At 46.1% G+C, this 18,584-nt stretch overlaps 1 protein-coding gene across 1 annotated transcript in view; it reads right to left on the bottom strand.

Moving 5' to 3' along the window:
* LOC114892867 (sodium/glucose cotransporter 1-like) overlaps positions 1-18,584 on the bottom strand; it is a 61,867-nt gene that overhangs the window by 20,380 nt on the left and 22,903 nt on the right. The window contains 6 exon segments of the mRNA XM_029218199.1: positions 340-447; positions 2,729-2,864; positions 8,152-8,372; positions 13,557-13,637; positions 14,730-14,835; positions 16,373-16,477. Of these exon segments, the coding sequence (XP_029074032.1) occupies positions 340-447; positions 2,729-2,864; positions 8,152-8,372; positions 13,557-13,637; positions 14,730-14,835; positions 16,373-16,477 (757 nt within the window).

The raw sequence follows: 18,584 nt of genomic DNA on the forward strand, positions 1-18,584 counted from the left end.
GAACTCCTTGAGAGCAGGGTGAGGTCTTGCTCCCCTCTTCGTCCCCACAGACTAGAACAACGCCGAGCGCCCATCTGCGGCAGTGAGGAGCAGAGGCGTGGGTTCTGCAGGGAGGGGACCATGCAAAGGGTGAGCAGAGGCTGGGCCTGAGCGCGTGCCCGAGAGAGAAAGAGAAAGAAAGAGACGGAGAGAGAAAAAGAGAGAGAGAGAGAGAGAGAAAGGAAGAGGAGGCCGCAGGGCTCCCGGGATGCCGAGGGCCCCTCCCACAGCCCACGCTTCCACCGGGGCCCTCACTCTTGACCGTCCACTCACAGCCCTGGAGGCAGCTCCACTTCTTACCACTGGGCAGCAGCTCCACCACCAGCACGGGGTAGGCGAGAGGGCTGCAGCCAGTTCTGGCGCCACAGTACTTTTCACACTCTGAAGGCACAACACACGCCACTTTATCTGCAAAGAGAGACAAGAGTCACACCAGCATGTGGCCCCTGAGCACTAAAATCTGAGCTCAGGGAACGGGAAGCAAATTAGGAATGGTGTGTGGATGGCAGATTCTTCGTCTCCAATTCGTGACCCCACACGTGCGTCAGGAGCTGGGGGTCAGGCCCCAGGAGTCAGCGGGTCGGTGCTTCTGCCAGTTCACTGCTTGACCCACAGCAAGCCCTGTGACCTCGACAAGGCTTTCAATGATCCCAGCCAGGTGTCAGGAAAGCAAACGATGATTCATCCATACACTGATGAGTGGCCCACTCATGACCTTACTCCCTTAGCCCCGTAGGGGTGTTATTTCAGAGTATTTGGGAAGAAATTTGGACAAAGGGAAGTAAAGGAGGGAATGTGATAGGCCTTCAAGAGCTTAAATAACAGATAAAAATTTACCATCTGAGAAAAAAACCAAAACAATGAATCAACGTAGACTAGGAAGAGGCAGGAAGGGCCTGGGTTTACATGGAGAGCAAGGGGTTTCACTGGGGACGTCAGGAAAACTAAGGGGGGCAGCTTTTCCTCTGCCTGCTCTCCCTCCCCCTGCCCTGCGAGCAGGCCCTCAGTCTCCTTCGGCATGGTCTGGGAGGAGCCCAGGGGCCACCTGGCCATTCTGGAAACACCTTCCCCTTGGCCACAATGACTGGTCCCTGTCACCCAAGTGAGCTCACGGGACTCCCCTGGGATTTCTGCTGGGAGGGCGAAAAGGAAACACTCTTTCTGGGGGTCGTTGGGCTGGAGGGTGGAAGGCTGGTGCTGCTGGTGGTCATCTGCCATCAGACAGACTGAGAGGACACCAGCTCGGAGGAAAGAGGAGCTAAAAGTGCACGTCATTTTCACTCAAGAGCCTCAACTAATACAGTGGCCCCCAAGGAAAACCTGACTGGCAGAATCACACCGTGCGGGTGTCTGGCCCCCGGTTCTGGCCATGGGAGAGACCCAGAATCTAGGACCAGGAGCGTTTGGGTTACTGGAAAGGTGTGTTCTCCCAGGAATGTGGGCAGGTGGGGAGCTTTTGTGCTAAACCACTCTATGAGTGTGTATAAACAGTCTGTGAGTCTGGCCATTTCTGAGGATGGGGGACAAGTGGTCCTGGGCCCCTCCCCACCCTGACGGCTCTCCCAAGGGCAGCCCACCAACTCTATTCACCTGGTGGTCAGAAGCTGGGGGCGTGTGGCTTCCTGAGGCCCGCTCTTCTCGCTCCTCCCTCAGCCACTTCTAGAGGCCAAGAGACAGGCGGTTTCGCCCAGCCTTCCTCCTCAGTGGGTGGGGTGGGCTGTGAGGTGAAGTGGGGCTGGGGAGGCAGGGCCGCCAAGCACAGGCGACTCTGGGGTCCTATCGAGCACAGAGGCCTATTTTCTAGCCTACGAGGAGGCACCACCTAAGAGACCCCAGAAAGGGCTGCCTGACAGCCAAAGACCAAACCTGGGATGTTGGAACGGAGCGCTCCTCTCTGTTGAAACTGGAAAGGGATCAGGATTAAAAAAGAGGCAGACTGAGGACGGATTAGGGTTAGAGACGTCTACTGCACGTGGCTCCATAATAAAAAGCCTTCACTCTCTGCTTGGCCTTGTCAAGCACTGAGGCAGAAGACTCCGTGGAAGCCGCCTGCTTTGGCCATGTGGCCGCACCACCTGAGTATGTGCTCCATAAAGGTTTAATGAATAAACAAATCTGGTACGGAGAGGCAGTACACCTAAAGGCAGTAAAACAAGGCTGAAACGGGGATGAGGGACATCCACGAAATTATGACAGTTCAATTAAGTGCAGCAGGGACGTTCTCACAGCACTTAACAGAAAGAACGTGGGCCTCAGGGCTAGACCCACTTTGGGGGTTCCATCGACGTGCCACACCTGGGGCTGTGAGAGCAGTGACAGCATTGGTCACATCCGAGCACGATGCCTGGCACCCAGGAGTGCCCGTAGGACAGTGCCTGCAGTGCAGGGGGAACAGCTGACCTCCCCATGGACCACGCCTCAACGCCACGCAGGAAGCGTCTGCTGGCTCATCTCCGCCTGAACTCGTCTCTCTCCAATTCCTCTCTTGCCACCTACATCCACGGTCCCTGCCAGACTTCTGCTCAGCCACATCCCTAATCTAAATCCATGATCTCCCAAGAAAGCAATCCGGGGCACCTCAACCCCAGCAGTCTCCCCAGCAGAAGACCTGATAACCCCATGCTCCCTAGATGTAGATGCCTGAGAGAGGAGAAGAAGATCAGTGTGAACACAGCAGAGCAAGAATTACCTGTGTACAGGACGCGGCTGATCATCCCTGGCATCACTATGCTGAACATGGGCAGCAGCTTCAGGTACCCACACAAGACACAGCCGCCTTTCACATGAGACATGCTCTTCCCTGCCAGGCAGCCCTGGACAAAAATCTGCCGAGGAAACACAGGTTGGGGGGGCAGGGGCGGGCTTTCTCAGAGGGTATCAAGCCCAGGCTGCCTCGGCACAGATAGGACAACTGTGACCTGCAGTAGCAGTAGGGTGTGCCCTCGGAGGGGGTGCCCACTGCTCACCCCAATCACCCTGGTGTCTCCGGGCATGCAGGGCCAGAGGAGGCATGTGTGACCGATGCACACGTTTTGCTCAGTGCACAGCTACCAGAGGGGAGGAGGGTGGCCTGACCTTGGCCTCATTGCTAGCACTGCACACCAATCACAGCAGCACAGTGCTTACAAGCTGTCCCCTGGCAAGGATGAGACTCCCTTCTAGAGGCCACAGACCGTCTCTGCCCTTGTGACAACAATCCAAGCACAGCTTGGTCCCCGGTAACAAATGAGTGTTTAGAACTGGGACCAGCTTCACTTGTCCAAGTGGAAATTAACCAGTGTAGACCTTAACATGCAAAGTCTCCTGGGAGATGCTTCACGCCCCCTTTCACGGTGCTCCTGCTGTAAGAGGCGGTGTGCACTCAGCCCGAGCAGAATGGTGTAGCGGGCAGATGGAGAAGCACTTAAGAAAGAACATAAAGACATGGTCCAGTGCATCAAGACAATGCAGTACTCTGTATGCATTAAAATTACGTTCTCAAAGAATATTTAAATAATGTGAAAAATGCTCATAGCGTGACAGTAACAAAAAGGCACGGGATACAATAGCACACACACCTCGACTCTATACCTAGAAAAAGTCCACAGAAATAAACCAACATGACAATAGAGGTTAATCCTGGGATGGTAGGATTGACAGGTAGGATTTTCATGTTCTTCTTTAATGCTTTCTTTCTTTCCCAAATGCATTATTTATTAATAGGAGGAAGAACCCCAAGGTGGTCCTGCCTCATGTAAGCAGGCATTGCTTCTCAGTGGGCCTGTGGGCATCCTGCTGACAGCCTCTAGGTGCCTGGGAGTCTCTGCTGAGCAGGTGGGCAGCCAGGCTGCACTTCCTGGTCTTTGCTTAGCTCTGCACACAGAAGAGATGGTCTCTAAGGGAGGGGATGAAGGAACAGGGCCAGAGCAGAAGCCAACTCTTTTTTTTTTTTTTTGGTGGTACACGGGCCTCTCACTGTTATGGCCTCTCCCGTTGCGGAGCACAGGCTCCGGATGCGCAGGCTCAGCGGCCATGGCTCACGGGCCCAGCCGCTCCGCGGCATGTGGGATCCTCCCGTACCGGGGCAAGAACCCGTGTCCCCTGCATCGGCAGGCAGACGCTCAACCACTGCGCCACCAGGGAAGCCCCAGAAGCCAACTCTTATTCTGAGGACAGGATAGTCGTAGGGGCATGAAATCATTCCACGCAGAAAGCCCGAAGCACTTTCGTAGGTTGTCATATATTACAAAGCGGGGCAAGGGACGAATTCTTGTTTAAAAATGGTAGTGGGCCAAAGGAAAACAATTTTCCTTTGGTCAGTTTGTCTCTTTTTCAATTAAAATTTTTTCTTAAATCATTTTCTTTACTAGTTAGGAAGTTAGAGATTCTACTTCTATGCTTTTAATAATTACCCTTAAAATTTTAACACAGATACAACTTCAGGTCTAAAGTAAATCAGTATCTGTGCCCTTCTGAACAATTTAAGGTCCACAAACACATTTAACTCTAATTATGGTCCGATATTTTAGCTCTGTCCTGTGTGCAGAATTATGGTGATTTTCAGCCAATGCTTCAGACCTGCACATGTGCCGGCCGGCTCCTCTAACTGTCCCTCCTGCTCCCCAGGACCTCCTTTTTCTGTGTGCACGTCATTCAGTCTCTAGGGAAGGCTATGCCTTTATTTTGCCCTTGCTTGAGTAGTGCTTAGCTGGGCACGTAACTGAAATTGGACATTTTCCTCAGTACTTTGAAAAGTTTACTCCTCCCCCTTGGGTTCCACTGCTGCTGCTGAGCAGTCTGTTGGGGGTGTACCTGTCTTCTTCTACAAGGGATCTTTTCTCTCAGGTGGCTTTCAGTCTCCTCTTCAGCTTTCATGTTCTGAAACTTCATCAGGAGGTGACTTTGTGTAGATTTGCTTGGGATTCACTGTGATTCCTGAATCTGATGAGTCCTGTTCTTTCAACAGCTGTAAAAATTCTCAGCCACTTTCTCTTTAAATACTGCTTCTCCCCTTTTCTCCTGGAACTCCAATAGGATGTATTTTAATGCTGTCTTCCATGTCACTTTGTCTCTCTTTCACACTTTCCATTTTTGTGCTTTCTGGGCAAGTTCTCCAGTTCTCTCTTCTAGGTTACCACTTTTTTCCTTCAGCTATGTTTAATCTGTTATTCTAACAGTTACTCAGTTTTACATTTCAATAAGAATAATTTCCAGAAGTTTGAGTTTGAAGTCTAACTGATCATTTCTGATGGAAGGGCTTCTTGGTTGTGGTGGTTTGATTCCACCCTGTTTTCTAATTTTTACAGGAAGACTTCTCTTGTCATTGACATAAAGCAGCATAATTACACACATAATAAGCAGAGGGGAAGAATACAAATAACAACACTGTGGCTGCATTACAGATCACTCCCGCGTGCTGGGCTCTGGGCCTCATCTTGTTTCCTGGTCCTCCGCTCAGCACATGGTAAAGCTCCATCAGTGCCACTCCTTGTATGGTGGCTCCACGGCTTCTCACGGATGCACAGCAGCCCTCAGTGGTATCCCCCACTCCCACCCCACTCCCATCTCATCTACCCACCTCAGTACCTAGCACAATCAACACTGTGATCAAGGCCTCACATATGGTCCCTTATGAACTTGGATGAGGAGTTTTGGGTAGTTTCTGAGGAACATCACCAATTGGTCACAGAGTACAATATATTTGACTTTATTCAGCATTGCCAGATCACCCTCCAGAAAACATGCCCCGTTTGCACTCTCACCAGAAATGCAAGAGGATTCCTGAACATCCGTGTCCTCCTCAACAGTTGACATCATCAAGCTTTCTAATTTTTGCCAGTCTCATTGTGGTTTTAAATTGCACTTCCCTGATAACGCTGGGTTATATGCTTGTTAACATTTATGTTTGTTTGCATTTCCTTTTCTACAAATTGTCTCTCATTATCTTTTGCCTGCATGGCTATTGGAGCTCCTTTTTCTTGTGGATTTGCTATTAGTCTCCTGTTCATTATAAACAGTCTGATATTCTTCTCTAGCCCGTCATCCATCAACTTTGTCTAGAGCATCTTTGTTAAAAAGGCCTTATGTGTAATGTGATCAAACCGATATGATTTACACTCCCCCCAACTCAAAAGTATTCACTAGCATTACCTCGCCTTATTGTAGTACAGGTTTACTGTCCACGTTTAAGTCTTTAATTCATCTGAAGTCCACTTCTGTGTAAGTGTTAGGTGGGGATGAAGCTTTGTTATTCCAAATAGTAAGCTAGGTTTTGGTTTCTTTTTTTTTTTTTAACAACATCGAAGAGTATGTATCTCTGCTGTTGCTTTGTGGAGCCTCCTTGAACACATATTAAATTCCTATAAGTACATGAGTCTGTCTCTGAGCTCTTTATTCTGTTCTGTTTCTATATGTCTATTCCTGGGAATTTCAAACTGCTTGTATTACCGCGACTTTGTCAAAGTTTAAATATCTGGTCGGGCAAGTTCTCCCCCTTTGTTCTTCATTTTCAAACTTGGGTTAGCTATTTGTGGCATCTTCTCCTTCCACAAAAGGTTTAAACACTTTTTATTGTGCTATGACACACGAACATGGTGTAGCACATTACAGAGCGCACCATGGAAACACCAAGTCAAGAGGTGCAACACTCAAAGGCTGGCATACAGAATGCAACAAAGAATCTAACTGATTTAGAAATGTATGAAAAAACTCACTGATGGTGGTGGAACAAAATTAAAAAAAATTAAAAAAAGAGGAGCAACATTGAGGTACCCCAGAAGCCTCTCTCTATGGCTCTTTCAAACAATTGAGGTGAAATTCACATAACATGTAATTAACCATTTTAAAGTGAACAATTCTGTACCATTTAGTACATCCCCAGTGTTGCATCACATCCACCTCTCTCCAGCATCACAGCTTCTTCATCACCCAGAAGAACACCCAGGCCCATGAAGCAGCCACTCTCCATCCCTCCTCCCCTGGGAAGCACTAATCGGATTTCTGTCTCCATGGATTTGCCTGTTCTGGATATTTCATATAAAAGGAATCATACAATAGGTGACCTTCTGTGTCCGGCTTCTTTCACCTAGCATAATGTTTTCGAGGTTCATCCAAGGTGTAGCATGTATCTGTACTTCATTCCTTTTTAGGGCTGACTAATAGTCCAACACATGGATACACATTTTGTTTATTCGTTCATTCGTTGGTGGATATTTGGGTTGTTTCCACTTTTTAATGATTGTGAACAACACCGTTATATGTGCCTCTTTTTAACCTCAACCCTCTCCCTTGCTTCAGAAATGATCGCTTTAATGACTATTTTATTTCCTCCTTGCTTTTTCTTTACAATTTTTTGCTACGTAATTGTGTATACCTAAACAACATAACTTAGCATTGCCTGTGTTAAGCTTTATATAAATGTAATCACACAGCACCTAGTCTTCTGTGTTTAGATTCTTTTATTTGGTATAATGCTTTAAAGATTCATCCATGCTATGGTGTGTAGCTGTACTTCCATTTTATTTCTATATTGGCCTTCCACTGTATGAATATTTCACGGTTTATTTCATTAACAACCATTGATAGAGAGCCATATAATTTTTAGAATAAGCTTGAGTCCTTAAAAAATCCAACTGAAATACCGATTAGTGGTATTTAATTTCTAGACTCAATTTGGGAGAACTGACATATTTTTCATGTGCAAACATTGTGCTTTGTAGATAATGAGAGGGAGGAAAAAATGAAAACAAGTGCTCTGTTATAGACAGGACTGGAGGGGGAACCCCTTTTATTTTTTTAAAGATTTTTTTGATGTGCACCATTTTTAAAGTCTTTATTGACCTTGTTACAATATTGCTTCTGTTCTATGTTTTGGTTTTTTGGTCGTGAGGCATGTGGGATCTTAGCGTCCTGACCAGGGATCGAAGCCGCACCCGCTGCATTGGAAGGTGAAGTCTTAATCACTGGACCACCAGGGAAGTCCCGAGAGACCCCTTTCAGGCAGAACGTGGTCCTGCACTACATTTGGGCATCACACAAGGCTGGGAGGGAAGTCTGCCTGTGGCTGCAGAGACTGCAGAGACCCCCAACCCCCAGGCCCCAGCGCAGGCCCGTCAGCGCAGCGCATTTGATTACCTGGTCAGTGCACCAGTAGTACTAGGAGAGGGTGGAGATGCCAAAGATGACTCCAGGCCAGGGGATGTCTCCAGTGGTGGGATCTCGGAAGATATGGAAAGAATCCAGACGAGGAATGAAGCATTCCGGCTGGGCGGTCCAGTTTCCTTCACAGATGAGGGTGGGCTTAGCATCCATGTACTTACGCTGTAGTTCCTGGTATCCTCCCACCTCCTTAAAGGCTTGAAAACACCGTACAGTTGGTCAGTACCTTAAACTGCACAATAACACACGTCTGAAGAACCAAGATTGCAAAGTGAGACACAATGGACTGGCAAATAGCCAAGACTGTATGTACCTAAGAAAAGACACCATCTCCTCCAAAGAAAAAGAAGAGTACAGTGGACACTGGTGGTCATATGCCTGGCACCCCATCCTCCTGCTTCTGGGGACAGAATCCCTCTTCCAGCTGCATCCCGCCCTATATGAGTTAGGTGGGCCTCGTCAAACTACCTACCACTCATTCCGATCTGGCATGTGACCCAGGCCTGGCCAATATTCCCCATCACCTGGGCAGCTGATGTAACAGGAATGGACTTGGGACCCAAGCCCGCCTAATCAGAGCTTGTCCCAGGAGTCTTCTGCTTAAGGCACCAAAAAAGCCTGCTTCTTTGCTTTGGGGTTCTAAGCTAGGATGGCAGTTTAAAGCTCTTTTGTCTACCTGGCTCATGCAGAAGGCTGGATCGAGCCATGCTCAAAAGTAAGAAGGCCCTGGAATTTTCACTTAGGTGAGCCAAGGAAGTACTTATTTGCTTATACTAGTTTGGAACTAAAGTTCTATTTCAAGTTATTTGAAGAATCTCGACTAAATCAGAAATTAATATTCATTTTCCTGCAATTCCAGCAGAACATTTATGAAACTTCATATCTGGAATTTTCTTCAGAGCCTATAGCATTTCTCCCTCAATATCCTAAGTGGTGTAAAATCTCAACATTAAAGAAAATTTTATTTATTTTTGGCTGAGTTGGGTCTTTGTTGCTGCACGTGGGCTTCTCATTGCGGTGGCTTCTCTTATTGCAGAGCACGGGCTCTAGGTGCACGGGCTTCAGCAGTTGTGGCTCACGGGCTCTAGAGCGCAGGCTAAGTAGTTCTGGTGCACATGCTTAGCTGCTCCGTGGCATGTGGGATCTTCCCAGCCCAGGGCTCGAACCCATGTCCCCTGCATTGGCAGGCGGATTCTTAACCACTGCGCCACCAGGGAAGCCCGAAAAATATTTTTAAAAGGCACTAAAACACATAATTCCACCTACTTAACTAAAAATCTTTTATTTTGGCATATTAAACCATGTTCCTTTGATATAGACTTGATTTTTGAAATGGGTTCAGAATCATATGGAGTCAAGACTAGTCAATGAAAAGGTACCAAGTGACTATGAAATGAATAAGACACCTCATGGCACTTCTAAAAACGAATTCCATGTGGATTTTAAAAAAGTGAACTACAAAACCACAAAGTTATTAGAAGAAAACAGGAGAGTATCTTTATGAACTTGGGTTAGGGAGTAGTACATTCTTCAACAAGACACAGAAAGGAAAAGGAAGGTTGACAAATTTGACTTCAAAATTTTAAATTTATATGACTGAAATCAAGTTAAAAATTTGTTAGAATAAAAGAAGAGATTTGCATCACGTATGAAGGACTCACACATCAATAGCCAAGGGAAACTATTGGAAAGAAATGTGGTAGAGAATACGAACATGTAATCCACAAAGGAGGAAATACAAATGTCCACTAAGTATATGAAAAGATGCTCAACCTCACCAGCGTCTGGAAACTTCTAATTAAAACAAAAATGAGATACTTGTTTTTCCCGTTTCACCTACTGGGCATATTTTTTTAAAGTCTTAAAACATCAAGTGTTGGGCTTCCCTGGTGGCACAGTGGTTAAGAATCCGCCTGCCAATGCAGGGGACACAGGTTCAAGCCCTGGTCTGGGAAGATCCCACATGCCGCGGAGCAACTAAGCCCGTGAGCCACAACTACTGAGCCTGTTCTCTAAAGCCTGCGAGTCACAACTACTGAGCCCGCGTGCCACAACTACTGAAATCTGCACACCTAGAGCCTGTGCTCTGTAACTAGAGAAGCCACTGCAATGAGAAGCCCACGTGCCACAATGAAGAGTAGCCCCCGCTCACTGCCAACTAGAGAGAAAGCCCGTACACAGCAACGAAGACCCAATGCAGCCAAAAATAAATAAATAAAACTTTTTTAAAAGTTAAAAAAAACACAAAAACATTGAGTGTTGGCTGGGAGGTTAAGAAACACATATTCTCATACATTTCTGAGAATATAAGTTAAAATTGCCACTTTGGAGAGGAAATTGAGGTATCTCTTGACAAATCCAGGAATGCAAGGTTAACACTCAAAACCAAGTCAATGTAATTAACTGTGTTAAAAGAAAAAGGAGAAAAATAATATAATCACCTCAGTAATGTGGAAAAACATTTGATACAATTCAAAACCTGCTCATGATAAACAATCTTAGTAAACTAGGAATAGAAGGGAACTTTGTTAGTATGACAAAAAATATCTACAAAAAATTGACAGCAAACATTTTATTTAATGGTGAAATATTCAAAGCTTTCCCTCTAAATTGGGAATGAGACAAGGAGGACTGATGCCTCTTCTTGTCTTCAATACTGTACTAAAGGTCCTGGCCAGCGTAATAAGGCAAGAAAAAGAAACGAAAGTATAAAGTTTGGAAAAGGAAACAAAAAGACAACTTCTTGACCTGGGTGCTGGCTACCAGAGTGTGTTCACTTTGTGATACTTCATCTAGCTATCCACTTTGATTTGTGCACTTTTCGATAAAAAGTTTTTTACAAATACAAAAGCAGAAAAGATGCAGTAGATCTCTATTTGCTGATATAGAAATTTGCCTAAGATATAGTTCCAGTGGTGGAAAAACAGGCTTTAAAATGTTCTGATTCTATTAAGATATATATCTCACAGAGAAAAAAAATATTTGTACAGGCATATCTCATTTTATCGTGTTTTGCTTTACTGCACTTTGCAGATACCATGTGGTTTTTTTGGTTTTTTTTTTTTTTTTTACAAATTGAAGGTCTGAGGCAACCCTGAAACGAGCAAGTCTATAAGTGCCATTTTTCCAACAGCATTATTTTAAAATTAAGGTATGTGCCTTGTTTTTAGACATAATGCTATTGTACACTTAACAGACTACAGTATAGTGTAAACATAAGTTTATATGCACTGGGAAACCAAAAAATTCATGTGACTTGCTTTATTGTGGTATTTGCTTCATTGCTGTAGTCTGGAACCAAACCCACAATATCTCCAAGGTTTGCTTGTACATATGAAGACCGTCTCTGGAAGGATGTACACAAAACTTATGATACTGGTTGGCTCTGGGGAGTCAAACTGAGAAACTGAGGGTGGTAAATATTTCACTGTGTACCCTTCTGTTTTGTTTACCTTACCTAAAATTTACCTAAAAATTAGAAATAAAAAAATAAAATTGTATGTGCACAGGTTCCCACGGTGACTTGTTTGAAGGCAACATTCACTTGGATGTACAAGTTCTTGTATGTTTTTAAAGGAAAACAACGCCTCTCCCAAATAGTTTACTTATCAAAAGAACTAGCATGAATACTCTGGTAAAAAAAAAAATCCCATTAAATTTCTCAGAGAATGTCTTAGTCTGTTCGGGCTGCTATAACAAAATACCATATAGTGAATGGCTTACTTCCCACAGTTCTGGAGGCTGGGAAGTCCAAGATCAAGGTGCTGGCTGACAGGGTGTTGGCCATCTTCTCACTGTGTCCTCATGTGGCAGAAGGGTCGAGGGAGCTCTCTGGGGTCTCTTTTATAAGGGCACTAATGCCATTCGTGAAGGTTCTTCCCTCATGACCTAACCGCCTCCCAAAGGCCCCAACTCCCAATACCATCACATTGGAGGTTAGGATTTCAACTTATGAATTTTGGGGGGATACAAACATTCAGTCTATAACAGTAAATGATATATAATTATTTAGAGATATAATTGCTAAAATTAAATGGAATATTCCATCTGCCCCTAAAGTTTAATTGGATATCATTCTCAAGTATTGGGATGGTCTTGGCAAGTTTTAATAAAGTTGATATTTACCATTAACATTGAGCAAACACAATGGCTTAGAATGTTTTATAGTTTATAGTTGTGTCACTCAAATCAGTGATTGTTTCCCAGCTCATTACAAAATTCCTTGGAGCATGCCTGACAGGTATTTTGTGTCCCAGCAACACAGCATTGAGTATACTTCATGGAGCACTAATGCTTACTGAATGGTAAGACTGAGGTTTGTGATTCTTTGTGAGTCTATCTGTTCTCCTTCCATGAGGCTCAACAACATGCTCTATGGAACCATAACCCTTCAACTGAACTAGCATATCATTTCAATAATTTTTCCATACCTGAGCCAAGAGCTTTTCCTTCTAGGTTTCTGCAAGACCAATCTCTGACTCATGGAACAGTGGGTACCGCCAACCTCACTAAGGCTACTCCTAGCTAGTGGGAGGAAACCTCCACTTGAAGGTGAGTGTAATTGTCACTACAGGTACGGTAATATGCTATTCAAATATCGGGGGCTTCGGTGTTAGAGGGACCCAGCTCTGAGCTCTACTCTTGGTGTGTTTCATGAACAAGTTACTTAACTGAGTAACTCAGCTTCCTCATCAGTAAAATGAGGATAATAAAAGTAGTTATGCCTCATGATGACTGTGATCATTTAATGAGGCAATACAGATAAATGCCTGCATGGTACCTGATTCTCAATTTATATCAGCTATTATTTTCATTCGTCTTACTCACTAAGCACCTACCATGTGCATCAGACTCATTGTGTGAAGGATACAATGGCTCTGGTTCTTAAGAAGGTTTGGACCTGGGGGGTATGACTTATTTATGTGACACAATGAACAATCAAGGTATGTACCATCAAAAAGAAAAGTCACGTTGTGTGGTAGTGATACAAGTCCAGAGAACAAAGACATAGAGGTAGAACAATCATGGAATCACACACTCAGGGGTGGATCTTCCGCTGACCCTGAGAGATGGATTTAACTGAGTGGACAAAAGGGAGAGGGGCTTCTGACTGGAGAGGAAGAGCATGGACACAGGCACAGAGTGGGGATGAGTGTGGTGGGCCACTCTTGACTGCTGTTCAAAGTGCCTGAGTTTGTCATCACCCCTCCTACTCCTCAACTCCTCCTTCTCCTGACGCGGACATGACCTTAGACAACGCTCGTGGGTTCTGAGGGCCTCGGTCTCCTCATCTGTGAGAGGAAGGTGCTGAAATGGCCCCAGACAGCTGTCAGATTCAAAGAGTCCACCCACAGTGCCCACTGCTCTCCAGACTTACTTACCATAGCCCATTAACAAGACTGAGCCCAGAACCACAACGCCAGCATGTAAGATATCAGTATAAACTGCAGCCGCAAAACCACCTGAATAGGCAAGAGAAAGGGAAAGGAGAGCCACGCCTGACTCTGTGGGAAGTTACTCTGCATGCCTGGTCCACACACTCGGGTCTGCCCGTCTCCACACCCACACCTCCGTCCTGAGCTCAGTGGGCCTTACAACTGCTTATGCTTAGACTAGATACACCCTGTTTTCTCTCTTGAACAGCCTTCATGATCTGTTGTTGGATTGTTATCTTGCTCTTTTATATCCCAATTTCCTTTTACTTCCCATTTTGGATAAATGAAAATCTGGTAGTTTTCCTAAGCAAAAAAGTATACAGGTCTTCCTTGACTTATGATGGGGTTACATCCTGATAAGCCCATTGTAAGCTGAAAATATTATTAAGTCGAAAATGCATTTACTACATCTCACCTACTGAACATCATAGCTTAGCCTGGTCTGCCTTAAATGTGCTCAGAACACTTACATTAGCTTACAGTCGGGCGAATTCATTAACACAAAGCCTATTTTATAATACAATGTTGACCATCTCATGTAATGTATTGAATACTGTACTGAAAGAGAAAACCAGAATGGCTGTCTGGGTAGAGAACGGCTGTTCACCTCGTGGATGTGTGGCTGATGGGGAGCTGCCACTACCCAAGGTTATGATGCCATGTATCATGCTACATAGCGTTAGCCCAAGATGGGATCAACATTCCAAATTTGAATTGTCTGCCTAAGTGATCCCATCTGATGGCCTGACCAGGTTACCAGGTAACCGGGATGCCCTGAAGCAGCTCCTCCTCTCAGTCCCTTTCTGTGCTCCCGCTCCTTCACCCCTTCACCAGGCAGACTTCAGTGTGAGGCCTGCCCCACCCCAAACACTGCCGGCCCTGTCAATCCTCTTGGAAAGCCTCTGCCAGTCTGATACGATTTCCAGGAGAAGGGCACAACTCGGGCACCCCTGCCTCAATTATTTTCAGTGTTTGGCCCTTTCAGGCCTCAGCAATGTGACTTACAGATTCAGGGAAAATGCAAAAGCTGGAGATCCCTGTCTCAATGTCTTTAGGACTTCACTAAGAAGTAGAGCTTTTGTGTCAACACAAATACCTGTGGGGTTAGGGTAACCTCACCTGTGATGGCATAAATGCCGGTAACTGACAGCAAGACTACGGTGGCCAGGTAAACATCCAACCCCAAAACCAGCCTCATGAACATGGCGCCAGTGCAGATCTCCACCTGAAATGGGTACAAACGTAGCAGGCTGCACTTTCATTTCCAGCTCTATCAACAGCTGTCCCATAAAGACGCTGACCTCAGAGGCCATCTGAAGTCAGCACGTCCACTCCATTCCTAGTGGACACTGGGTGAGGTCTACCCAAGTTCTGTTGGGCAACACAGCTGGTGCCCCATGAGTTCAGCCAAGGTCAGGACCTTTAAGCATTGGGCTAAGTTAATGCAACTTAGCCTCTTCCTCCTTGGAGCCTCAGAGTGGAGAGTGTGCCCAGGGAGCGAGCTGTTCCTGCAGTTCCGCCAGTGGGAAAGGCAGAGGGGGCTGCTTATCAGGGACTGGCAAGCTTTTTCTGTAAAGGGAAGATGGTAAATGCTGTAGGCTTTGTGACACACAGACCATTTCTGTTTTTTTACGACTCTTTAAAACTGTAAAAACCATTCTTAGCTCAAGGACTGTACAAAGCAGATCACTAGTCCGACTGGCCTGCGGGCTGGGTTTGTTAACCCCAGGCTTCGTTGACAATGACTCTGAAGCACCTGCACGTCATTTACTGGCTAACCTCGTGCTTTGGTATTCTGGTCTCCACAGCCAGAGATACAATGGGCAGAGGTTCTCCCAACACCCAACATTTACACACCGAATGTTTACTGAGCACCAGCCATGCGGTAGATACTCGGCAGGGTTCAGGAGATTCAAGGGTTACCAAAACTCAGTCACTGTCTTCAAGTACCTTATGTTTAATGAAGGAGACAGGCCACCAAATAGGCAATTTCCATGAAGTGTGATAAGTGACACTCATTCAGTCATTCAAAAAAAACACCTGTCAAGTGCCTTATGTGCTAACCATGTTCTCAGCAGAGGGGGATTGCAGGGAGCAAGCCAGGAAAGGGCCCGGGGCTCAAGAAGCTCGCACCAGAGTGGAGAAGACAGATAACAAGCAAGGAAACAGATAAATTCTCTCACATGGTGGCGTGTATTACAAAGGAAACAGAAACAGTAATGGAGTAGAGACTGACTGGGCACATCCGAGGAAGGCCTCTCCCAGGAAGTGACATTTCAAAAATCTGGGGGAAGAACATTCCAGACACAGTACAGAGCAGGTGTCAAGGGCTTCAAGTGGGAATAAGCTTGCTGGATTTGAGAAACGATATGGCGAGTACAGGGGAGGAGACGAGGCCAGAGGCAGGGCCAGGGTAGGAAGGCTTCACAGGTCATAACGCGAGGTTCAGTTCTCTTGTAAGGGTGGTGGGGTGCCTGGGTTGTTTCCAGCAGGGGAGTGGCACCACCTGATGACATGGCGCCCAGTGTTCTCTGGGAACACACAGGAGAGGCCTGTAACCCGGGCTTGGGAAGCAAAGAAGATGCCTCTGCCTTTCATTTTGTGTATCATTAAGCTATTTTTTCTCCACTTTAGCTTAGACAGCAGAGGCTGACAAGTAACTTATGAGGCCCCAGAGTGAACTGCTGCGACAAACCTAGCATAGTCCTGCCTATCGATTTTTTTGTGTTTTTCTTCCTTGGGCTGGCTTTTACACAACTCACTGAGATCTTACTGAAGATATAAAGGAAGAAGTACAGAATAGTGAGGAGGAACTGGTTCCAGTAGCCACCAAACCTCTTCCTCAAATATTTGGGCCATGTTACTACCTGTAGGAGCAACAAGAGAAGCCACCATCAGGCAGAGCGCTCACAAGGTGCTGGCTGTCATGGAGATGCGGCTGACGGTGGAAGCGGCCCAGGAGTACCAGGTGCAGGGTCACCAACTCTCCCTTTGCATTACACGGACCCCTGTTAAGATGGGAGAACTAGGAAAGAAGAGGCAAAACCGCTGTCTTCAAGAAGCTTGGAATTTAGCTTCCTGTTCAACCTTTGGAAAGCAGAAGTAAATGCAGCTAATTGAATATGTCAAACGATGACAAATCACTTTCATGAAATAATCATAGAGCAAAATCAAATGTTTTTATCACATATTACAAATATACCAAGGGCTCAAGGGAGACACAACTTGACTCCACAGCTCTCACACCTGGTCCTCTGTGCCAATGCCGCTCGTGTGTGAGCTGGTGCCCCAGACCGCCCTGCTCATTTCTACCTCCACCATCTCACGCTGTGTGTGCCCGGTGGCAGGGAGCGCGCTCTTCGATCATCAGATGCCTGGCTCCTAGCACAGTGCCTGGCTCACGGCAGTGAATAAACCAGCGGTAACTGAATACCATCCCACCTCCAGTCCCGAATATGCTCCTGTGCTCTTGTTCCCCCACCTCACACATGCAAATCCCATCTGCTTTCTGCAGCTTTAGCTGGGGGCTTGGCAGGGACCACACGCCCCCTCCTAAACACCTGGAGCTTTCATTCATTTCCTCTTCATTTGGTTCTTAATCGTATGCTACCACACACGGCTGACTTCTCAGTCAGGCTCTAAGCTGTTTCACACTCGCTACTCATAGTAGTTTGCCAGGGCTGCCGTCACAAAGTACGACAGAGTGGCTCACACAACAGAAACGCATTGCCCTGTAGCTCTGGGGGCTGGCAGCTCGTGGTGTCCGGGGCTGGTTCTCGCGGGGCCGTGAGGAAGGATGCATGCCAGGCCTGTCTCCTTGGCTGGCTGAGACCATCTCCCCGCTGCGTCTGCTCACCCTTCCCTCTGTACATGTCTGTGTCCAATATACTCATCTCATAAAGTCATGCTGGATTAGGACCCACCCTAACGACCTCATTTTAACTTAATTACTTCTTTAAAGACTTTATCTCAAAATCCGTCACAATATGAGGTGATTTTCCTGGGATTATGGTTTCACAACTGCAAGCTTTAGACTGCACGGCAGACAAAGCCTTCCACAATTTTAATGCCCTCTCCACAAGTGTATGTTTTTAAGTTTTATGAGCCATGGTTTACACACAGTAAAATTATCCCATTTTAAGTGTAAAGTTTGATGAGTTTGGGAAAATGTATACAGTTGTGTGATCACCACCACATTCAAAATATAAGGCATTTCTAACACCCTGCTAAGCTCCCAAGGGCGTGCGGCCAAGACCCTCACCACCCCAGTCTTGGAAAACCAGCTGTCGCCAGACTCGCCTTCCTTGGAGCTCAAACCCATGGAGTCACACAGCTCCGGGGAAACCAGTGTGAATGGTCACAGAACCACCAGAGTCCCTGCTCACAAATCACTCATGAACTTCCCTTTGGGACCAGCAGACCTTCCTATTTCCTCCACAACCCAACCCTGGCAACCACCATTCTGTTGTGTGTTTCTATGACTTCGACATTTTTTTTTTAAGATTCCACATATAATTAATATCATGCAATATTTGTTTCTCTGTCTGGTTTATTTTACTGGTTCACAATTTTCTTTTAATGCATATGGCTAGTAAGGAAAGTATCCATAATCAATAAAGAATAAATGCAACTCCCCCCCCCCAAAAAAAAGAGTGTGTGCACTTCTATGTCCTGCTACTTTCACCTGGTACCACATCCTGCTTCTCACCCGTGCTGTCACTCGACGGCTCCTCGGTGCCACCTAGTACCATGTCACGTGCTGTCTGTCCCAATTCAGATTATTTCTAGGTTCGTCTGTTAGGACTAAAACTTCCTGTATCAGTCTGTGTGTGGACATGCGTCTTCATTTCTCTGGGGTGGGGTGAAGTGCCACACCCAGGAACAGAACGGCTAGATCCTAAGGTGTAACTGGGTAAGAAACTGCCAACCTGTTTTCCAACGTTCCCTCCAGAAAGGTACGGGCCCCAGGGGCTC

The sequence above is a fragment of the Monodon monoceros genome, unplaced genomic scaffold, assembly GCF_005190385.1.
Source record: "Monodon monoceros isolate NGI ecotype Baffin Bay Population unplaced genomic scaffold, NGI_Narwhal_1 Super_Scaffold_1, whole genome shotgun sequence".
Taxonomy (NCBI): domain Eukaryota; kingdom Metazoa; phylum Chordata; class Mammalia; order Artiodactyla; family Monodontidae; genus Monodon; species Monodon monoceros.